The 23,007-nt window shown below is 44.0% G+C and overlaps 2 protein-coding genes across 4 annotated transcripts in view; one reads left to right on the forward strand and one right to left on the reverse strand.

Moving 5' to 3' along the window:
- Positions 1-9,275, forward strand: part of trim37 (tripartite motif containing 37) — a 17,403-nt gene extending 8,128 nt beyond the window's left edge. The window contains exons 12-25 of one of the 3 annotated variants that reach the window (XM_054755304.1): positions 2,572-2,653; positions 2,740-2,816; positions 2,891-3,070; positions 3,151-3,265; positions 3,404-3,592; positions 3,677-3,810; positions 3,925-4,007; positions 5,007-5,234; positions 5,313-5,615; positions 5,690-5,830; positions 6,812-6,959; positions 7,039-7,142; positions 7,339-7,470; positions 8,353-9,274. In XM_054755304.1, the coding sequence (XP_054611279.1) occupies positions 2,572-2,653; positions 2,740-2,816; positions 2,891-3,070; positions 3,151-3,265; positions 3,404-3,592; positions 3,677-3,810; positions 3,925-4,007; positions 5,007-5,234; positions 5,313-5,615; positions 5,690-5,830; positions 6,812-6,959; positions 7,039-7,142; positions 7,339-7,470; positions 8,353-8,387 (1,951 nt within the window). In that variant the 3' untranslated portion in view covers positions 8,388-9,274. Of the gene's footprint in view, positions 1-2,571; positions 2,654-2,739; positions 2,817-2,890; positions 3,071-3,150; positions 3,266-3,403; positions 3,593-3,676; positions 3,811-3,924; positions 4,008-5,006; positions 5,235-5,312; positions 5,616-5,689; positions 5,831-6,811; positions 6,960-7,038; positions 7,143-7,338; positions 7,471-8,352 lie in introns of all 3 variants that reach the window. The other 2 variants (XM_054755306.1, XM_054755305.1) reach the window with 2 other exon arrangements.
- A 1,232-nt stretch (positions 9,276-10,507) lies between these two features.
- Positions 10,508-23,007, reverse strand: part of ppm1e (protein phosphatase, Mg2+/Mn2+ dependent, 1E) — a 30,124-nt gene continuing 17,624 nt past the window's right edge. The window contains exons 3-8 of the mRNA XM_054755309.1: positions 19,453-19,574; positions 16,766-16,965; positions 14,496-14,684; positions 14,277-14,420; positions 14,123-14,216; positions 10,508-14,050 (exon numbers count right to left, since the gene is read on the reverse strand). Of these exons, the coding sequence (XP_054611284.1) occupies positions 13,167-14,050; positions 14,123-14,216; positions 14,277-14,420; positions 14,496-14,684; positions 16,766-16,965; positions 19,453-19,574 (1,633 nt within the window). The 3' untranslated portion in view covers positions 10,508-13,166. The remainder of the gene's footprint in view (positions 14,051-14,122; positions 14,217-14,276; positions 14,421-14,495; positions 14,685-16,765; positions 16,966-19,452; positions 19,575-23,007) is intronic.

Here is a 23,007-nt window from a genome sequence, read left to right on the forward strand (position 1 = left end):
ACTAACACAGGCTGCCACAACAAAATTGTCTTCTGTCAAGGCAGAATTGTGGATACAGTACTTTTATGGGCTCTCCTTAGGGTGTACTCTCACTAGGCCAATCGTACCCTGCCTAAAGCATGGTATGCACTAAAACACGCTTCTTCTCTTTTGGCACGATTAGAAGAGGTAGGCCAGGGCCTGGCACGATTCCATGCACTCGTATATACACCTGTGCAACTTAGCAGAGTCTGAGAACGACTGGAATGTGACCGCTCCTTGCATGTTACTCATGGTTAACGACACAATTCATAATAGAAATACAGTAAAAAGACTCAAAATGATCCAAAAGTCAAACCCACAGTGCCCACGACTACATTTGTGTGCATAATAAAAGCTTGTCATCGGAATTAATGACAGCAGACAACCTTGTGCAAAATAATCAAAGTGGACCAAATAAGAGTGGAATTAATCCACAGTCTTATAAATTGCAGTAATACAGCAGAATACAACGTATCGTTTAATTAATGCGATCGCCCCTCTTACAAGTGTTTAACGACAGCAGCAACACTGTTGCACACTGCAATGATTAAGTGGTGAACATTCATCTCAAGCGACGAAAATTCAACTTTCATCTTTATTACTCAGATTACAGATCAAGTAACTCAGCGGTAAAATGCCTTTTATCTATAACAAAAATTATGCGCTCACTTGTGGCAACAAGTTATGTACAAAAACACATCAATTCAGGGCTCCAGACTAACTTTTTCTACTAGGAGCACAGTGGCCCCAACCTAAAGAGGACCTATTATGACTTTCCTCTTTTGTGACCTATAAATGTTTTTATAATGTTGTCTTCTTGCGTTAAAAAATGCCATCGCGTCAGATAATGAGCTTTGCGCATTTGGAAGTGAGACCTGAAAGCAATTTTGGACAGCTCTGCATGCTGTGTTTTACAGAGTTCCATTCATGTCCTGGACTTGTATGCATTAAAGACAAAATGTCACTGGTAAAAAAAAAAATTTTTAAAAATTGGAGTCTGAAGACCAGAGGCTATGCGGAAAACTAGCTAGGTCGTTCGCTGCTGCCAGTGAATGACAGCCAGGCAAATTGTGCAAACAAAGATGTCAGAAAAGTCAAACGGCAATGAGATTGAAAGGTGAGCGGTCACACATCGATAGGCTTAGCCTGTGATAAGTTGTCAATTGACTCCACATTTTACACAGTTTTTCATTCTCTTTGCTTCTCCCTACTCCTGTGGAATTGTGAATTGTAACTTGATGTATGCCAAAGTAACACATATGTATGTTGAGATTAATTAAACCATTACCAAAGGGACAAAATTTGTCCCTTATTGGTAATAAGGGTATACATCCCTACTCGGACGTACAGTATACTTCTATCTGGGCGCACATGCGCACGTAGATGAAAAATGTACTTGCAATGTCTTAAATGTTAGTGAAAAAATGAGGACATTTATTCACAGTATGGAGCCCTGAAATTATTTGATAGCTCTGCTCAGTGCGCTGAAGTCCACAAAACAAATGTGTGCTTTCTAAACGCCTGTTTGTGAAACTATTATTTTATGGTTAATTGGAAAATGTGCCCATTGCTGAAACCTTTTTAATATGTTGCCTTGACTCCGGCTGCATTGTCTTTGGCATAATCATTTTCATTTATTGTATATCTGTAACTGGATGTATGAACTGTGTGTGTATAATGAATACTACGTAGCTATTTTGACATACTACTGAGGTTATGTGCAGAACTATTGAGGAATTCGGCATAATTATCTTTATTTTCATATTGAATGAAATTGTGAATTATTGAATGATATCCGCTATTTTGATTAGCTGTAAACTCGGAAACTGGGAATGTGAAGTACTAATTCATAAGGGTTGTCACAAGATCTCGCGAGATTAAAACGTGTAAGGTTTCTCGTACAGAAAAAATTTGACTCGTGGGCACCAGGCTTTGGTACATTGCCTTGTGCATGCATGTCTGTTTTCCTCGTCTCCTTCCTCCAAACAGGCAGGAAGAGGATTCACTCTGTGCATTGCTTTCAGCATCTTGACGAGTTTGTTCCATAGAACAACGGCATGAATGGTGTGAGCCCTTTTGTCAGTCAGTCTTTATTTCGGTGAGTGGAGGTGAGGCCGGGACCGTACACGCAGAGTGCAGAGGAGTGTAGTGTAGTAGAAATTACATTAGTCGATTGCAATGTATCGTCATACTTTTTCATTGGACTTTTCTTAAAAGTAATGTTAAAAGTCTTGTCTCGCCTCTTTCTCGTAGACCAAATCACGTGTATCGTCTCGTGAGTGTGAGTGTCTTGTGACACCCCTACTAATTGTTAGTATTTAGTATAGTATTTTCAAAGTTTACCAGTTTGATTTTATATGCATGTTATATGTTTTCCTGTTTCATAGTAAGGTATAGATCATTTAGACTTGTAACTTGCATGCTGAAAAAGTGTGCAGCTGTGCCTAATGTGTGTTTAACAATATATCATATTACATGCTGACAAACTAATGAGGATCTTTCAGGAAAGTGAAAGTGTGTGCACAGTGTTCGATATATGTCTGTTTGTAGCACTCTTAGGCAGCGAGCCGACCCGGTGTACAGCCCTCCTCTTCAGATATCTGGCCTCTGCTGGCGACTCAAAGTCTACCCAGTGAGTTTCACCTGATATATTGTTAGATGGGATGTCCGCTACGTGCAAACCTTCATGCATCTCTCTCTGGATTCTTGTTCTTTCAGGACGGCAATGGTGTGGTTCGTGGAAACTACTTGTCTGTCTTCTTGGAACTCTCTGCTGGACTCCCTGAAACGTCAAAGTGGGTCTCAACAGAACAGCTCCTACTTCCTTCATCACGTCTCTCTTTGTGATGTCACCATGGTTCTTTTGTAGGTACGAGTACCGTGTGGAAATGGTCCATCAGGCCTCCAGCGACCCCAGCAAGAACATCATCCGTGAGTTTGCCTCTGACTTTGAGGTGGGTGAGTGCTGGGGCTACAACCGCTTCTTCAGGCTGGACCTCCTGGCCAGTGAGGGCTACCTGAACATGCAGACGGACACCCTGGTGCTCCGGTACACTCTCCTCTGTCATCCTGCTCATATTGGCAGCATTTGCGTAGTTGTAACTGTGTATGATGTGTGTAACACATCAGATACCAGGTGCGATCCCCCACCTTCTTCCAGAAGTGTAGAGACCAATACTGGTACATCAGCCAGCTGGAGTCAGCCCAGAGTGGGTATGTCCAGCAGATCAATAACCTTAAAGAGGTGAGAGGGCGAGACGATTAGTATATGTACGGTACCAGTCAAAACACACTTGCTCATGCTATTGAGATGCTATGAGTGTGTCTAAAGTAAATGTCCAAGAATCTTAGAAGAAGTTTGTGCTTGTATTCCACTTCTCAGAGGCTGGCCATTGAGCTATTTCGCCATCGCTCCTCACGCAGCTCCTCCCCTTCCGACTCAAGGCTGGCAGCAGCCTCTGAAAGGGACCCCCGTGCCGCCAAGAGCGACGGCGACATCCAGACTACGCTGAGCAATGCCAAAAAGGGAAGCGAAGACGACGAGAGGGCCCAGCATCATGACGACTCCAACGTAAGGATTCACACGTGACCGATGGACCTAGTTCTCTTCAGATGATTGTTGAAGTTACTACAGAAACTTCCTGGTTATACTCAGGAGCTCTCTGATGGTGACTTGGAGGTGGACTGTCTCACTGAGGAAGAGGTGAACCCGCTGGACCTCAGCAGCACCTCGGGGAGCTCCACGGCCACCAGCAACACAGAGGAGAACGACATAGATGAAGAAACCATGTAGGTGACGTGGCTGGAAATCCCACATCTTCTTATTCTAACCAAGTGTGATTAATATCATTAGATTGTGTCTCTACCTAAAATGTTCCTTAATTGTTACGTTTTGTCATTCAGGTCGGGAGAGAACGACGTAGACTTCATCGGGAACCTCGACACTGAGGAAGGAGAGCTTCCCGATGACCTGGATGGAGCCTCTGGTAGACTTTCACTTCTATTTTCTGACTGTGTGCAGTGACTGGCCACCAGTCCAGGGTGTACCCCGCCTCCCGCCCGAAGTTAGCTGGGATAGGCTCCAGCATACCCCCGAGACCCTAGTGAGGATAAGCAGTATAGAAAATGGATGGATGGATCGACTCTGTGCGTGTGTGTGTGTGCATGCGTGTATGCATGTGATGCGTCCTCACAGACTGTGACTCATAAAAATCTTCTGTCTCTTGTCTAAAAGCTCAGAGTGACATCTTATTTTTGGGTGAAAAGCATTTAAGCAGTTAAATGTAACATTTATACACTGACTGACTGACTGACTGGACAAAAGCCTCATTCTCCTCCTCAGCTGACTTGTGTTGGTGTTGAAGGCATGAAGAGTATGAGTCACTGTTGGCCACTGATATAGAAACACTTGGTGTGTGCAACTGTGCAGAGAAGGGGATGTGTGCTCACATGTGTACAACTGGAAACTGCAGTTGTGACATTTTTAGCGTTAATACCACACGATTTCTTAAATATTGTTGTAAATATTTTATAATTTTGTGTTATGAATGTAATAAAATTATCTCATAGCGTATTAATAGCCACATAATAATTGGAAGCTAAATTCTTGCTAAATTAACAGCAACTGTGAATGAAAAGACATTTACTGGCTAACATGTGCATGCCAAAGTAATAGGTGGTGCTATAATAGGCCACTTTAGGAGCGGAAGCCTGAAGAAAGTCATTTCTGGCAAACACAATGACAGATTAACATGAATTGGAATCATGTGTGTCCTGAATGCCACACTTTTATTTAAAATTGATTTGAAAGTGACGGAAAAAAGTGTAATATTTTTCTCGGATAATCTCTTTTTAGTGACATAAAATTAATGTTAAATGTTGAGGAATGACCAAAACACACACTTATAAAAATGTGTGGACCTGTCCTAAGAAGCAACACGAGGGTCATAGGTGGCAGTGTCATTGCTGTGTTCTATCATCTTCAGGTGCTTCCTGCTCCGCTCTGCGCTCATCTCATCGCAGCGCTGCCATTGGCCGCGGTGCCAGCGGAGGGGGTGGAGCCACCGCTACTGGTGGTGTGAATGGGTCAGGCAGCCTCCTTGACATAGACCCGGCCATCCTGATCCAGCTGCTGGATCTGAAGGAGCAAAACAACGTGGAAGCCCTGTGGGGGCTTCAACCTCGTCCGCCTGTGTCCCTCCTCCACAGCCAAGGTGTGGCAGGTCATTGTTATATTGATCATGACAACAGTAACTCAGAGAAGGTGCGTTCTTGTTCCATGTGTCCTCCAGCCAGTCTGTCCTCCAGGAAAGAGCGAGAGCGCCGCCCTCAGGTGGTGCGGCGATCCGCCCCAGACTCCGCGGTCCTCATCCGCCTCAAAGCTCAGATGGCCGAGGTCCGCAGCAGGATGTTGGACGTCAAGAGCCAGGTGCTGGAGGCTCGTGCTTCTGCCGAGCCTCAGCCGGGCCCATCTGGAATCTTCAATGCCGAGGAGGTGCCGTCGCACCACATAGACTCGGAGACGTCAACCACTCGCAAACACGCTGAGCTGGCCCAGCTGGTGAGAGCGGTCCGATCCAGGCCCGGTCGCCCAGGTGAGAAGATGCAACGCTCGTTGTGTTCAAATTTGCACTCATGACTCATTTAATGTGTTTATTTTTATTTCCAGGCAGGAAATCCCTGTCGTCCCTCCTGGAAAGCAGTGGTGCTCCAGTTGGGAAGCGCTGTGGCCCGGAAGAGACGGAGAAAGATGTAAGAGGAGCGGAAGCAGCCACAGAGATCAGCCCTCATCCAAAAGATGCTGCAGACGGTGAGTAGTTGTCTTGACAACGTAATATACTAGATGCTTTGTTTTACCATTAAGTCCCAGTTCATTTATAGCATTCCCTGCTTTGCACACAAAAAAAACAACACAACCGCCCAAAGTGCAGCTCAGGGGCCATCCGCGACCCATGGGTCATTTGTCATTGCTTCAATGCAGAAACAAAATAAAATGCAAAAAAACACCAAAAATTGTAAAAATAAAGCAAAAGGCACAATGAGAAAAAGTTGAAGTGTTGACACCAACGACCAATAATACCACAAATCTTTGTATTTAAAGACAAAACTTTGTATGTCTATCATTTTTTACTTTACTTTAAAAATCTTTCTATAAAATGAATAAACAAACATAAAACACATAAAAATATAACATTTGTACCCTTAGCAGCAACAACTGCAATCAAGCGTTCGTGATAACTTGCAGTGAGTCTCTTACAGCGACGTGTAGGAATTTTGGCCCCCTCCTCTTTGCAGAATTCTATCTATCTAAATCACACATATAGATAGATATAGATATATCTATAGATAGATCTATCTATCTATCTACACTGTATATATCACGAGTGTATGTTTGTGTAACATGACTACAAGTTTGTTTTTTGAAAGAATGTGCATTTATTGTCAAATAAGAATTTATCCTGGCCAAATTATTTATATTATTATATATTAAAATATGAAACTTTATTCTCGTACACATTTTTTCTTCCAGGGCGGCCCTACTACTCTATGTATAATCCTTAGATTTAATTGACCTTAAAGCCGAGACTACTAAGCCTGCCACTTAGGAATATATACACCTGCTTCTGCAGCCATAACATATCTACTAAATGACGACCAACACATTTGAGCGTCTTTGGACCTGAAATGGACATCACTGTCTGTCTGCTACCTGCCATCTGGTGTCGCTAATTGGAAAAAAAAGGGATAAAAGCGTCTTTGGAATGAAAACTAAAATAAAGGTGTCCTTCAGGAGGGCTGAAGGCAGCAGATGGTGCTCAGGTCAGCTCCTCAGCAGAGCAGGTGTACACGTCCAACACCTCCAACGTCAGGGACCTCTACTCCTTGGTCACGTCCATCTACATGGCGGACAGCAAGAACTGTGGAACTCGGACCCCAGGGTGCGACTTTGCTGGCTTCCGTCTCAGCGCCACCATTACTTCAAATTTCGTAGCTTAAAACTTGTATTTTCTCCCACAGGTTGGATTCTGAATCAGAAAGCTCAGGAAACTCCCATCAGTCCTTGCTGGAGGGACCCTCGTCCTCTCAGCCGCTGTCCAGCAATGATGGACACTTTTCCTCAGGTGTGTTTTCCTGCAAAAAAATATGTGATGGAAGCCACAAAACATAGCAGATTCAGCATAGTAGAGCGAAAGAAAATAACAGGGGCTCTAGGACAGAGTTGGGGGGGACACCAGAGGTAGCTTCCACTCTGTGTTGTATATATCTTTGATCATTTTCTACTCTTGCGACGTCTCTTATATCGTGTTACCTCTCTAGACCCGCCTCCCTCCATCCTGGTGGAGGCGACGACGAGCAGCGAGAGCGACACGGAGGACGACGAAGAGGAGGTGGAGGCTCTGCAGAGCGCCAACTCTCGACGCTACGACAGCCAGACTCCGCCCTGCACAGGTAACCAGGGAAACACGCTCACCACAAAACACAACCTCCAGTCCTTTACACGGTGGAAAGAATGCTAGCGTAAATGCTCAAATTCCAACCGGGGCGTTTATTTTGCTTAAGCGCAAAGAAGACGGGGCGTTAATCGGAAGCAGGCTGTTCCTCTTACTAAATATAACAACTTAATTTATTTATTTTTGATCAGGAGTACATCAGAAAGTGGAAATGAAAACAGATTTCTTTGACCACATTGTCATGTATTAACATGTACATTGCGCAATAGAGCAACAACACAACCAATGTTGTAATAGCGGAAAGGAGCAGTGCGCAGCCAGCATTAATAGCGCTGATGAGTTGATTGTAAACAACAGTAGGACAAGTGGAACACGCACGACTTTCACATCATCAGCTGAGTTGCAGCAGTTTAAAGCGCTTGCAGAGGTAGATAAAGTTGCTGGATGCTGACCACTCACTCATGATACTTGTATGTATGTATGTACTTTATTCATCCCACAGCGGGGAAATTTACTTGTTACAGCAGCAAGCAAGCAAGACAAGTAAAGAGAACAGTAAAGTAAAGTAAAGTAAAGCATCGTGACTACACATGGTTCAGGCTACACATACTTCAAATGCAGCTACTGCCATCTTGTGGAGCTAATAATAAAAACTACACCAGCTGGTTGCCTACAGCCACAGCTGTTGATGCCAGTATCTTTTGACCTAATTAGAGGCCCTGACGCTTATTTGCTTTTGTAGACTTGGCAGTTGATTAAATAGAGGCGTTAATTGGAGCTGTTTCAGTATGCTAGTTCTTATACTACATTTCTAGACAAACAAGGAGAGCAAAGTGTCATCAATCAGGCCTGATGGTGTTTTTGTCTTTTGTCCCTTTAGGGGAGTCATTGTGTGAAGACATGACTGACAGGTGATCCAAACCCCACCCCTTCCTGCCAGACGTTTAGATGGCCTCTTAGATACAAGCCATCATCACTGGATGCAAATGTTACTTCGTTGTTGTGTGTTATGTTTGACTGCATGATTTTCTGTCACACTTGACATATTTTCGCCTCGTTTGGCCTCACGGTGCTCGCTAACTTTTTGAGTGTGTGTGTGTGCGCGCGCGTGTGTGTGTGTGTGTGTGTGTGTGTGTGTGTGTATCACACCGCAGGTCATCTTTAAGAGTTATCTTCTGCAGGGTTTGGTCCAAATGCCAGCAGTGACATTTTAAAAAGGCTAAACGAGCACTGAATCACCGTTTAATAGCCAGCGTCTTGCTTCTTCCGTGCTGTTAACAAAGGTCAAGGTTGAAAAGTTGAGGTTTCCGCGTGTAAAAACATCACTGTGGAAGAGACCGCACACACACGCTTTGTTGTCATGGAGATGGAAAATCAACATTAAGACAAACAAACATAGCCATTTTGGACAGATGGAAACGCCACTGTTGGAAGTTGTCTTCCGCTTCTCTACTGGTTACATAAACACTGTTGACTTTGTCTTTTTGAAAAAAGTGTGTTCATGAAGAACCTTTCTGCACTTTGCAAGCATCCATTCTCCTCCTCACTGAGCCATACTGGTTTGTCATCAGTAGGATCAAGTTCTTATTCATTAGGATGCTTGTTGCAAGTTTAAACGTCCCGATGTTGTCATGTGCACTGCTTGTTTTGCAACACAAAGGAACAAAAGCTTTGTGTGTGTTCAGAATTGAGCCAAGGGAACAAAGCGTCCCTTTATTAGCTTTTTTTGTTTTCTTTTAAGAAATGTCATTTTGTTTTTCATGTAATAAACTTCATACTTGAACATCTTCGTCCTGTCCGTTTTGTGTGTGTGGACCACAGGTTTGATTCCCCGCAGATATTGTGTCTTTTGCGTCATCTGACATTGTGATGATGAGCGGTGTTGCATTGATGTCATGGCAGCCAAACGCTGCCGTCTTACCCACAGTGCACCAGTGCAGTCAGGAGTGCAGCAGAATAAAAAAAGATTACAGCACCACTGGACAGATGCCTCTTTTTATAGAAACAATGTGGACGACTGCTCACTTCTAAAGCTCTTTATGTAACACACCTGACAGCAAAAGTCACTCCCATTGGCTGCCTCATCCTTTTAAATCATCACTTCCTGCTGAATGACAGATGTCTAACTTACATACATCTACATGTCTGACACATAACATAGCTCTGAGATTTATAACATCTATGTATTTCAAATAGATCTATATGCAGATCTATCATAGCTGTATAGCTCTAATGATCAATTATCCTAGCTTAATATACATTTATCATTGCTGTGTGGAGCTAACATACATGTATACAGTAAATTTTATATAGATGTGTTGGATGTACAGCTTTATCATAGCTCTATAAATCATAGCTATATCTCTCTTGGTATATACAGTTGCTTTAACTGTTGGCTGTCAGCACTGTCGCTGTAAGAGCTTACAAATCTATCATGACTAACAGATCTATAAATGTATCATTGCTCATAGTGCTATGCTATGTATAGAACTATGTAACTGTAGTTCTGTGTAACACAAAACTAGCTAATATGATGAAACTATAATGCCCTATAGCTAACAGATCTATTAATCTCAAGACTGGAGCTAACAATCGACCCTGGTAGAAAGCTCTAACAGATTTACGAGTATGGATTATAGCTCTAACAAATCTATGACTATCTTTGGGCTGTAGCTCTAACATAGAGCTATGAATCTATCGTACAGTATCTATATAAATCCATCATGACTGATCTTTGTGGTGTGCAATCGTCAGCAACGGCCTCGGTGACGTGACAAAACTGCGTGCGTGCGTGCGTGGTCACATGATGTTAAGCTGTCAATAAAAAGCACTGAGCCATGCTAGTTGTAGTAGTCTTTATATACATGATAGTTAGTCACCAGTTACATGTTACATGTATTAAATATTTGTACTAGAGGAACACATACACGTAGTTAACCTGCTTCATCGTCTTCTTGTTCTTGTTGTCATGGTGACTTTCTCTACAAGACAAGCTCTCTACTTGTCCAGCAGACAAACAACCCAGACAACCTTGATTTTTTTTTTTTTTTACATTAACGCAGTTTATTGCTTACAGAGATAAGAAAAAAATATTTTCTGTGTGTCAAGGAGGGCTCTTATACAGCCAACAAAAATGAATTGCCAATACAGAATGTGAATTACGGTAAATAAAAAAAGGAACATTTTGATTTTCTACAACCAAAGCTTTTATCTCTCAACATACGCTCATAAATGTCCTCAAATGTGCAATGGTGAGTCATTGATAGACGTTCTAACACATTTGTTGACAGATAAAAGCCTTTTGTTTGCGTCACAGGGAATATTACCGTAATGCATGGGGAAAATCACAAAACTATTGTTGCTATTTTAATTAGACAGTGCCTATTTGTATGATGTTTGGGAGGGGGGAGGGGCAGTGCTCCCAGAGGAACATCTTACGGAGGATGAATATTCCTTGGAACTTCCAACGGGAATTCTACGAGGAAACTTTATTGCTCATACAGTTGACGCTGTGAGACTACATTGGTTAGTTTTGAAAAACCTTTGAAAAGAACCTGCTCATTAGTCGCACGCGTGATAGATATCTGATTGGCAAGATGTCGTTTAAGGCGGAAACACGTTGCTGGAGTTTTTGAAGCTGGATGTTTGTTATTCCCAGGAGAACCTCTTCGACAAACAGATGGCGCTCTACTCACAAAGATGTCTTCTTTCCAGTGACTTCCCAAACACTTCGATACTTCATGGCTTGTTATCTTTCTCACCTGTTCCCTCCACCAAGCAAGTGGAACACTGATATTTAGCTTTTAGCTTGCGAGCTAAAGATCAGTGTGAAATGAATCATGTGAAATTCATCACTGAGGACAGGTGTTTTTGTTTTCCTGCCCGTTTTGTGTAACAGTAAAATCTAGAATTAGGAATCAAGTGTTGAACTAAAACAGTCGCCCAAACGGGAGCTAATTATTAGCTCTATCCACCCCCCGACCAACCGCTGACCTCTGGATGAAATGAAATGACCGTTTCCGAGAAAAATATTCACACTAAATATGAAAAGCTAAGCACGTGAATGGCCAATATTCATTAGAGGGAGCTAAGAGGTAAATTTGGATTAGTATGTGACAATCGGTCGGTCTTGTCATGTTAAACACTGATGGGCGATTATGTGGTTATATTATTTAGGAATGAGCATCAGAGGAGGTACTGGTACGTAGCATCGTGGATGTTCGCACGGCAAGTTTATTTACAGACACAAAGCGCTGTTGCCCTAGCGCGGAATAAAAACAACTCAATTTGGTGATGTCCATCTCAGCCTCGCGTGAAGACTGCAACGTAGCTTGGCTGGTTTGACTTCAGTTGTTGTATAGCTAGCTAGCTAGCTAGCTACAGACAACTAGTACTGCACTACCGCTCAAATGAAGACGCTAACAGTGACGTATTAGCGACTTTCAGGGGAGAAGGCACGTGTTTGCGATTTGCGGCGCTAACAATTAATCCGCCGGTGTAAACTGCAAAACATATCTATCCCAAACCACCCTTTGTCCTCGTCCGAAAAGCCATGAAACAACAGGACTAAATCTGCATGATAGCGCGTCTAATCAGGTAAGTGACTACTAATCTTTTATAATCCAGCCTTTAAGTGCTTTTATCTGTGGACGAGCCGTGCGCGGACAACGGGCGGGGTCGGTGACGGAATGGGAGGTGGCGGTGGGGCAGTATGGCGCGTACCCCTCGGGGTGCTAACAAACAAAAACCAACAGGAACAAGAGGCAAAGCCATTAGAAGCTTAATCGGACGCTCAGTCTGCTCTGCGGAAAAATGACGAATGTTGATTGTGCCTTCGCCGTCTCCACTGAAAAGTCATGAAAGTGTGACGACGCTTCTTAAACATTTCATTTAAGGAGGTCACACTCGGAAGTAGAGACGCTAGTGTCGTCATACAACGATAAACACGTACCAGATTGTTTTGGTTTTGTTTGTAAAATATATACTGTATGTATATTTTGTAAAGTGGTGATATATAGAGATGCGGGTGCATGCTTCTCATTGGACCATGACGATGCGGAAAAATGGCAAACTGCGAGAACATGACAAATGAAGAATTGGCGCACTCAAGCTAAACTTACAAACGTCTCCCAGCTAGCCTGTAAATGAGCGATGGCATCACTGATGATTTGATCATTCGCACTTTGGCTGATTGTGTGAAATCGATTGTGGTTACGTTTTTTTGTTTTTAAAAAGGTACACTACTTGGCTGCGACCAGCAGGGGCGCTGTGCTCATCTCAACTGGTTTGCAGATGACGGCGTTGAGCTACATCACGCTGTGGCACAACTCCTCCGCAGGCAGCATGATTCCGTCTCAATATGACACTGGCTTGGAAACAGGAGTTCAGAACACTGGAATCCATCCTACTGGAAGTCATGTTTGAAGGAATGGATGAATTGATGCGCTATGAGCGGAATGGCCTGAGAAGGTGAGCCGAGCGCCCCCTAGTGGTAGCTTGACCGATGACGTCATGAGGGAACTTTGGAGCGAAGCTTGTTTGGTGACAAACAGAACCACTCAATGTTCACGTTACGAATGCAGGAGCCACAACCACCTAAACTACCCAAACAAAAACCAAAAACACGGTGTTGTTGAAGGCAGAGGCGGGCAGGCGGGCTTAGGAGGCGGGGCTTGAATGAACGAGGAAGGTGCTTCAGATGGCGGTATCGCGGGACAGTCGAGGCACTGCCCCGCCCGGCCTCCAGGTGGCGTAGCGCTGCACGTGCGGCGGCAGGCGGTCACATGGCAAAAAAGCTAGCGGCTCAGTGAAGCTGTGCGGCCTCCTGAGGCCACGCCTACCGCCAGCGAGCCTGTGGTTCCGGCTGTCGACCCGACCTAGCAGCAAGGCGGTCTGGGGCCACAGTGGGTCCGTAAAACTGGCAATACTGGACTCCTGGTAAGGGAGGCGGGGCCTGCGCCTGAGTGGGCGTTTCTCAAGGTGGCTGGGGTGGAGGCTCAAAGAGATTCGGCCCCCCAGCGCCGGCCCCAGGAGGCTGAGGCTGGTTCTGTCTGTCAAGGAGTCTGTGCGGTCTTCGTAACTGAGGTCGGCGGGGGCCGAGCACTGCTGCAGGGGCCAGCCGCCCCGGCTTTTCCCCCCGTTGTCCGCCGTGCTGCCCCCTTCGCCGCCGCCTCGCTCTACCCTGCTGGTCTCCTCTTCCTCTTCCTCCTCCTCTTCTGGCTCGTCCTCCGCCTCTGCCGCCGGCTCCTCCTCCGCCTCACCTTCCGCCACAACCTCCTCCTCCTCGTCCTCCGTGCTGGTGGGCGGCGGGGAGCGGGGGTCACGCAGGAAGACCACGATGACGGTGATGTTATCGCTGGAGCCTGCGTCGCGGGCCGAGGCCACCAGCTTGTGGGCCACCATGGAGGTGTCGCCGGCGTTCTCCTGGAGGTGGTCGCTGACTACCCGTACTGCTTCGTCAGGACTGACGGTGTCCCAGAAGCCATCGCAGGCCAGAATTAGGTAGTCCTCCGAGCTGTCCAGGGGGAAGACGCTATGGTCGGCATCTCCGCAGATGTAGGGTTTGTGCTCCGAGTCGCCTGGCAACAGGAGCGGGAGGTTAGCTCGTTACCTCATTTGTGATTGGATCAATCTTATCGGTGATGGATTACCGATGGCTCTGGATACAGACAGACTGCCGTTAACCCTCCACGTCCCGAACCAGATCACGCAGCCGCCCAGAGCTTCGATCCTCTGCTTCTCGTCCTGGATGATGGAGTGTGTCGTTAGCTCATATCAACGGTACCAGCCTGTGTGAAGACTCACCTCTCGGTCTGGTTTGTGTGGTTTCATCAGCTCCACCACCTCTCCCCGGCGCACCAGAATGACCTGCGAGTCCCCCAGCCAGGCCACATGCAACGTCCGGCCACGAAGGAACGTCACCACGCCCGTCGTGCCGCAGCGCAAGTTCTGCCAACGTGACAAACAACAACAACTTCAGCAAGGAGGAGTTTTGAGACCCGGTGCGGCTGCCGACGTGCTCACCTCCCGTGAAGCCTTCTTCACAAAGTGCTCGTCTGTGATTTTGAAGGCGCGGCGGAGGGCCTCCCCGGGGTCCTGGCTTAAGGATTCCTGCCGTGCTAGGTTGACGTGGAGGTGGTTGGCGGCATAAATGGCAGCGTCCACGCCACCGTGTCCATCAAACACGGCAAAGAACGCTTGTTCTTCCTGATCCTGGGGAACATCACAAACATCTAAATACAATAGCTCTTGAATGTTCTCAACTCCTGTTTCAATGCCAGTGTTTGATATTGATCAGCTGTCTGCAGGAGTCGCGCCGTAGCGGATGTTTTGTTTTGCTACTTTGGACAACAAGACTGCAACAGAACCTCTGCTGATCGGACCCAAGTAGAACACTTCACCTTCACTCATTGCTTTAATATCACTGATCAGTTCCACTTAATCGTTGCAATTTTTAACGACAGATGAATTGTTAGCATGCAATGTTGAATATCGTCTCTTACAGAATAATGAATCAATCAGTGTTCCCCGTGTATTTACTTGTGGCGGGGCACCACAAACAGATTTGGCGCTACGTACCTGTTCGCACTGGCTCATGCCTGGTCTGCCAGAGAGTAAGAAGATGTAGCAGGAGGGATCATTGATGGCAACTTAGCAACACTGTTGCTATATTTAGCAAGTAATACCCCCTCAGATAAAAATAAATACATAAATTTAAAAAAGCCACGAGCTACTAAGGATGTAACAATACAATTTACACAATAATATACAACTTCCGATCCGATACGGATATCGCAGCCTATACCAATATCAATCCAATATCAGCAGGAATCATACACACTTATGACTTATTTTGTAGTGTGGAATGATAGAAAAGGCTTGATCAAGTAATATTACCCAAACGGAGACCAATAATCAGCAACAGTAGGTAGGAAAAAAGGGAGCCACTTCTTTAAGCACCTGGGGTATAGTTTTATCCACAACGTAGTGGCGACTAGCCATAACATAGCCGGGTTTAAGCTGTTTAAACCCAACTTTACTCACCACCCACAGGAGCTAGCCATCCTATCTGTCATAGCTAATAAGTTCTTGTCGTCCCGTGGGAGTTTCCTGTGTAACGCTGCTTCGAATACGCAATGGGCTCTGTGCCACCACGGGAAACTTGTGCTTCAAAAGTTTTTAGCTCTTTCGGACTGAGGCAAAACATTGCTCCTACTCCACGCTTAACGCGTTAGCGCGCGTGATGACGTGGGCAACCGCTGGATGGTGCTTGAGCAGAGTTTGGAATCGACTACTTCACTACCGATATCGCCAATTTTAGATGACATAATCTGATACTTGTTTTTTTGCTGATGTCGGCCCGATATCCGATCGGGACACCCCCACTAACTACAAATCTAGAGAAGAGACTTTTGGAGACTAAAGCGGAGGGTGAGGTGTCTCCTGGGATGAAAGTGGTTTAGAGTGGGAAAGGTAGACGTGTGCGTGTTGAAACGCACACGTTTATCTTGTACTTGCTGCACTTATTGAGCTGCGGCAGCGTCCGAGAAAGTTATGTACAAGCTTCACTTTTGCATCTCGTAACATATAATTGTGGTGCATTCAAGGACCACCAAACAAAGTGAAAATTCTTAATGCTTGACAAAAAAAAAAAAAAAAAGCATGAATGAAACAATGACAAACATGTAAAACTTGTGGGCTTTCTAACAGACTGGCACAAGTCGCTCTTCTCAACGAGAAACGGGTGCGGCTCCTTGTCGTAAAAAAACAAAACAAAACCCAAAAAAAAGCAAGAGAAGAAATTTCATTTGTAGATCAAAACGTTTTTTGTTTTTTTTAACTGACTTTTGGACCCCTTTCTTATAGCGTCCATTACAATCAGGCAAATTAGATGTTGCCCCAGCCCATCACTGCCACACAGATTGCAGTCCTGTGGGAAACATTAAATATTGTTGCTCCATGTTGACTGTTTAATGTGCCGCAATTCTGCATGCCTCCACTGCGTATCTAAACAATTATAATGTTGCACGGCATCCAACAGCTTCTGTTTATTTTGCAGTCGACTCATCATGTGGTTCTCTTCCACACTAATTGCATTGTCAAAACAATGAGTTACCCTTTGAGCCCGATATGAAACGGTCACTTTGCAATTCCATTTTGTCATTTGTAGCGTTCCGTCGTGGAAGATTTACATGATGCATCGTGTCATGTGTTTTTGAAACCGTCCCGATTCCAGACGGCCAGACGGTGGCCAGCGAACACCTTTGCTTTGAGGGCTTTCAGGTGGTGGTTACCTGAATGTTGAAGAGCGTGTTAAAGTCGGGGATGATGACGTGCCTGTCCTCCATCTTGCGCCTCATGTTCTTGATGGCGTGGATGGAGGTCTCGTAGTACGGCTGCGGGCGGCGGCGGTAGGGCAGGTCCTTGGTCCACAGGCAGCACGTGTCGAAGAGTCGGTTGAAGATCAGCCGAGCCAACTTTACGGCTTCGATCTCTGAAAAGGCACACATTGAATGAATTAGTGGACCGTTAATGGTAACGGTTGGTGCTTTTGATGTAGTTTTGATTCATTGTGGGTGTTTTTATTCACAGCGAGTATGTTTTGGGAACATGTGGCTTTAGAAGAAAAAAATAAATTCCGTCTTCAGGCTTAAGATTAGTTTACTTTGAAAATGTCTTGTTGTATTCTTGGTCATCTCAACTGTTTTATATCAAGGTCAAAACAAAAAACAACAAAAAAAACCTGGCGATACAAAGCAGAGGAAAGCAGACATTAGCCCCCATTTCCAGTGAAAAATGACACACTTGTGAATGTTAAAAGTAGAGCCCGACCGATTTGTCAGCGTATCACCAATTCATATCGGTGAATACGTAAGCGACTTTTTTTGATGCACGGAGATTTTGTCACTCAAATAATTAGGAAAATGTTCCAAATAATGTATTTAGTTGTAATTTGATACTGTATATTGCATGTTTAGCAAGCAGCTACATTGTTACATAAAGTGTAGTTGAGTCCCTTGTATTGAGTACAGTAACGTGATAAATGCTTTCATTATTTCTTTTTGTTTGGGGTCAACATTTTTTTCCCCTTTTCAATGTTTGCTTCAGCATTTGTTTTTGAGCTGTTTGCAAATACTCAGTGGCTGCAGATAGAACTTTCCAATAGCGAGTAAATATGACTAATTGATATTGGTAAGATGTTTTTGGGAATAAGCCTTTTATAAACACACAATGTATTAGTTTAAAAACACCTCACATTAGCCTATGTATTAGCAATTTCAGATGAATGCAGCCACTTGTTTTTATTTTAAAATGGTCAACTGTGGTATCAAATGCTAGGCTAATTGCCAAAATGCACCAAATGTATATATTTTCCATTTCACAGGCAGTGGGGAAAAGTAAGGTGTGGAGCCACTTCACAAAAGACTCAACAGGCATTAGATGCAACATCTGCAGTGCAACAAGTTAGCCAGGGTTGAAGCACCAGCAAAACAAAGAACACTACAAATTTGTGGCAACACCATCCATCTATCCATCTTCTTCTGCTAATCCAAGGTCGGGTTTCGGGGGCAGCAGTCTAAGCAGGGAAACCCAGACTTCCCTCTCACCGTCTACTTTGTCCAGCTCCTCCCGGCAGATCCCAAGGTGTTCCCAGGCTAGCTGAGAGACATAGTCTCTTCAACGTGTCCTGGGTCTTCCCCGAGGCCTCCTACCGGTCGGACGTGCCCTGAACACCTCCCCAAGGGGAAGCGTCTGGGAGGCATCCTGACCAGATGCCCGAGCCACCTCACCTGGCTCCTCTCAATGCAGAGGAGCAGCGGTTCTACTCAGAGTTTCCCCCAGATGGCAGAGCTTCTCACCTTATCTCTAAGGGAGAGTCCAGCCACCCGACAGAGAAAACTCATTTTGGTTGCTTGTACCCAGCGATCACGCTTGCCATCGTGCCCGACCTCCAGGCCTGGCTCCAGAATAGGGAACCTTCTCCCCGTCCCACTCTGTTATTCCATCTTTGACCGTTTCACCTGCAGCGAGCAGTAGTAGGTCACCTAACGGCTTCTCTACCTCTACTGCGACTGGCTTTTTAATCTGCATATTCTATCTGAAAAAGTAAAACAGCTCCCGGCGGGGCTTTTAACTAGAGCCCGACCGATATGGGATTTTTGGGGCAGATGCAAATACCGATAGTGGGGGCTGAAAAAAAGACTATATACAATATATCGTCCGATATATTGGCCGATAACCGATATATCGGCCGAGATATGAAATGAGTTTTAAGGCTGTAAAACTTCTCACCATACACTCCTGTCAGACAGGCAGTAACATTTTCTCACATTTCTCTGTTGTTCAAACACTCAAAAAAGTTCGAACCTTTGTTTGAAATTTAATGATCAACACAAGAAATTAAGTCATTCACGTATATTTTACTCCTGTGACTGTGCCTTTTCGTCCTGGCGCCGTTCTGCTGTACTGTAGCTACTGTACTTGTATCCTTGCTATTACATATTGCTGCAGACAAAACAAAGATTCATTTACAAGCATTCATTTAGCAAGCAAGCTAGCGATGACACAGGAGACATGGCAGGACGGCAAGGAGGAGATCGATTGACGAGGGTCTACAGCCAATCAGGACGCAGAAAACAATGGACGTGCAGACAGACGAGAGGGAAGAGATGGACACTAAACTTCCCACAATGCAATTCTTCGTGAAGGGCCAGGCTCGGCCTGTAACAGTGTTCATACAATGTAATACAAAATTTTAAAAAGCAGAAGCACAAAAAAAAAAGAAAATCTGTGAAAGGTGAACCGCGATAGAGAAAGCTAAACGGAGAGCATCATGTGGGTGTCCCTAATGAATTGGCTAATGTCTCTAGCACATGCAAGCATCATCATGGGGGGAGAAGTAGGACAACGCCCTGGCGGTTACATACTTGTGTACGTGTGTGAGACCTAATTTGTGTCTGTGTGTTGGATGGTGGCTCACGTGGCAAGGGGTCGACTCCGTCTTCTACACTCTTGATGAGGTGGTGGATGGTGAGGTCACTCTGCAGGATGCTATCCGATGTCGCTCTGGCCAAGGCCGCCGCCAGGGAGCACGGGCAGTTGCTGTGTTTTGGGTTAGAGAGGGAGAGACGACACAGTTAGCATCTTCTGAACTTAAATGAGTTTATTTGTGAATGTATGGCGAGCATGAGGCTGACAATTTGGTTCCTTTGGTGACTTTACAAACAAGCCCAAAACAACAAGAAACGTGGGAATTTGCAAGCATCTTTACATTAAACAAGGCCAAGTAATAGGCAAATCTGGCAATGCTGGCAGAGATGCATTGTTTATATGTAAGGTCATAGGTCAACCGGAAAAGCCAAACCTTTGGGAGGCACACAGCGCATGGCCAACAATCGAATTGGAGATGTGCATACAAACAGGGACGTCATGCTGAGGTGTGAAAAACGGAGAAACCAAATGATTTCAGTTATTTAACAAATTTGTGCATGCAAACATACCGACAAAGACAACCAGCAGCTGCAGGTAACCACGGTAACCTCCTAATGCTGCTACTGGGTAAACTAAGTTAAATTTAAACCCATATACTGGATTTAAATGCTTATCACACTATTATTTTTTTTAAAGCACGTTTGATAACCCGATGGCACTTCCTACTTCATTATAACAAAAAATTCTTGACATTACATCTAATTTAACATAACCCGTCTTGGCCAAACTAGCATTTAATGTTTTGCACAATAACAGTGGACAATTCATATTTACAATAACATGCTTCTTCCTGTTGGATTGGAGTGCAAATACAGCAGATGGCTGAATTGTTTAATCTACTAGCACTATTAAAATGTTAGTATTCATAATTTCATTTATTTATCCATTTTACCACTACTCTGATTTTAACTTTTTTTTTCTTTTTTTGCCTTTTGACTGGTGGAAGTATGTATTTCCTTTTTTTTTTTTCCCTTGTGAACTGCTGTGAAGTTACTAAATATTTTTACATAAATAATTGGATTCGAGAATGATATACATCTGGGCAGCAACAGAATGCAAATATTTTTTCCTTTACTAGATGATAAATTATAAACAGCAGAAGTATGCATGCAACCTACAATAAACCATATTTGAGTCAATTCAGAATACAGGAAGTGAGCACATGTATTAGCAATTGATGTGAAACGGAGAGGGGGTAGAATTAAATAAGCTCAGCTTTTTCCTACTCCTTTTGGGACATGGGGAATTGTGACTTGTAATGTGAAGTAGTTCAGTGTAACCTGTATGCAGGTTTGAGATCAATTAAGCCATACCCTACAATACTAAATATGGTTCCTTACTTAAAAAAGGGACTGAAAATATGGTAGATACCCAGTTAGGGTGATGAAACAAGCTGAGTCCAGTTTGAGGTTAGGTTTATCCCTTAACTACGAATTAGTGTCACAACAATGTCAAAGAATATGACAATCTTACAATGTTTTCTTTCAGTCCTTAAATGGGACAGAGGTTTGATTTTGAACAAGTTCAAGCTGCAAAGTAATCTTACAGGAATCACAACTGAATGCAAATCTTGGAGGAGTAGCCCCTGAGAGAGAAACCACAAAGGAGATTTAAAAAAGAAAAAAGGAAGGGGAGGGGAGGTCTCCATCTTTCCACTCATAGAAACCCCCTCCATTCTCTTTTTCTTGTCCTGACTCACACCACCACTGGTGGTCCTTATGGTGTGCGGAGGAGGGTTGGGGGGGGGGGGGGGGGGGGATGCTGAGGTGAAGAGCTCTGATTGGCCACGGGGGTCCCATCAGAGAGGAAGGCAGCGCACCAATGAGAGCTCGCTGACGCTCATGCATCACAGTGAAGTCATGTGGCACGTAGGAGGATTAAAGAAGAAGAGCTTAATCTCACTGCAACAGCACTGCTGCTCGCAAGTAGTCACCAAAATTTTTAAAAAATCATATGTTCATATTTCAAATAGGGTTCATTCCTGTAAATAAATTGCCTTAGGCAATAATGCCATTCGCGGCATAAATGAGAGCTGACATGTAGTGCGTATATTGAATTAAACCACACTGGCTGATGTAGCGAAGCAATGGGTGTGTTTGCATATCATTAACACACTACGAGCGGCACGAAGAAGGCAAATGGATACCATGAAGCCACATATCCCTCAACTCAAGTCATACAGCACTAGCATGGAAGCAGGAGGACAGAACATTTGGAGAAATCGAGTGAATCTCTTGAATGCTGACAGTGGAGAGGGTTAACTCAGGCTAGCAAAGAAGCATATCAATATGGTATTTATGTATTCTCTCGACTATTACATACATAAGACGTTTTGTACTTGGATGTACCATGTAAAAACAGTTGTTAAAAATTTAAATATCATATATATATATAATAATCTTAATATTTTTTTAAATAGATCCAAATAATTGCTGTAATATATTGTACAAATACATTCAAATATATATATTAAATTATTTTATTATAATACATTTTTTTGGTAATTGATTTATTTAACTGATTTTAGAAGTTATGGGGTATGATTACAATGCTCATCTATTACCGGTAGCTGTTTTTGCAGAAGTTGTAACAAACTAAAATAAATAAAGTTTGCCAAATCGAAACGACAGCTTGCTGCATTATAACCAACTATAACGTCATTGGGATAAAAACAGCTCATTGTTATTGTGCTTAAGCAGAGTTACCATGGTAACCAGCAGAGTCGTCTGCTGCGAAAGCCACAGTTGGAAGTCTTCAATCAGTTTTGCAATGTTTTTTCTTCAATGTTTTCCTGCAATTGTTTGACAACTAATGTTTTTAATGAAAACTGTCATGTTACATTAGCATTTGAGGCTTTAAGACAGATTCACCCAGCCAAGCCCTGCTTTCACTCAGAGTTCAACATATCTCATCCCATGATGCTTTGCTCTCCATTGGGGTCTCCTCCGCTAATGTTTGCCTTACAATCATGGAGGGAGGCTTCAACGAGCTGGAGAAAAAAAGAAAAAAACGGGGAGCTCTGTCAGAATGTGTTAGCGGGTGACTCATGCATGCGGCGGACGTTTTTTCTTTTTCTTTTTTTTTTCTTTAAACCATTGCATGATTTTACCCTGCAATGGAGCATCAAGGTTGTTCCCATGGCAACACAGAACCAATTGACAGACAGTCAATGATGTCAGCTGTCCTGCTGCCAACCCCTTTCCAACAACACACTCCTTCATTTTCTTCTTCCAACTGAAGCTTCTCACCTCCACTTTTTTATTTTTATAACAGCCTTAAAAAGCCTTTGCTTGGAATTCATTACGCAAATACTAAATCGAAATGTGATTTAAAAAGAAAGGACGCTGGTAATTTGTGTTTGTGGCAGAAGCGGTGTTGAGAGAACACGCTATTCTCAAGAGGGAAGATTACATAATTTGCAGAGTGCCAGTTAGCCTTTTACAACAGTGACTCCCTTAAGAAGGCTTTTGGAGGACTTTGATGAATTCATTTGTGTACGCACACGCCATGTGGCACTTTAGTCTGTTGCTGGGCCTTCTGGCGT

The sequence above is a fragment of the Dunckerocampus dactyliophorus genome, chromosome 16, assembly GCF_027744805.1.
Source record: "Dunckerocampus dactyliophorus isolate RoL2022-P2 chromosome 16, RoL_Ddac_1.1, whole genome shotgun sequence".
Taxonomy (NCBI): Eukaryota; Metazoa; Chordata; class Actinopteri; order Syngnathiformes; family Syngnathidae; genus Dunckerocampus; species Dunckerocampus dactyliophorus.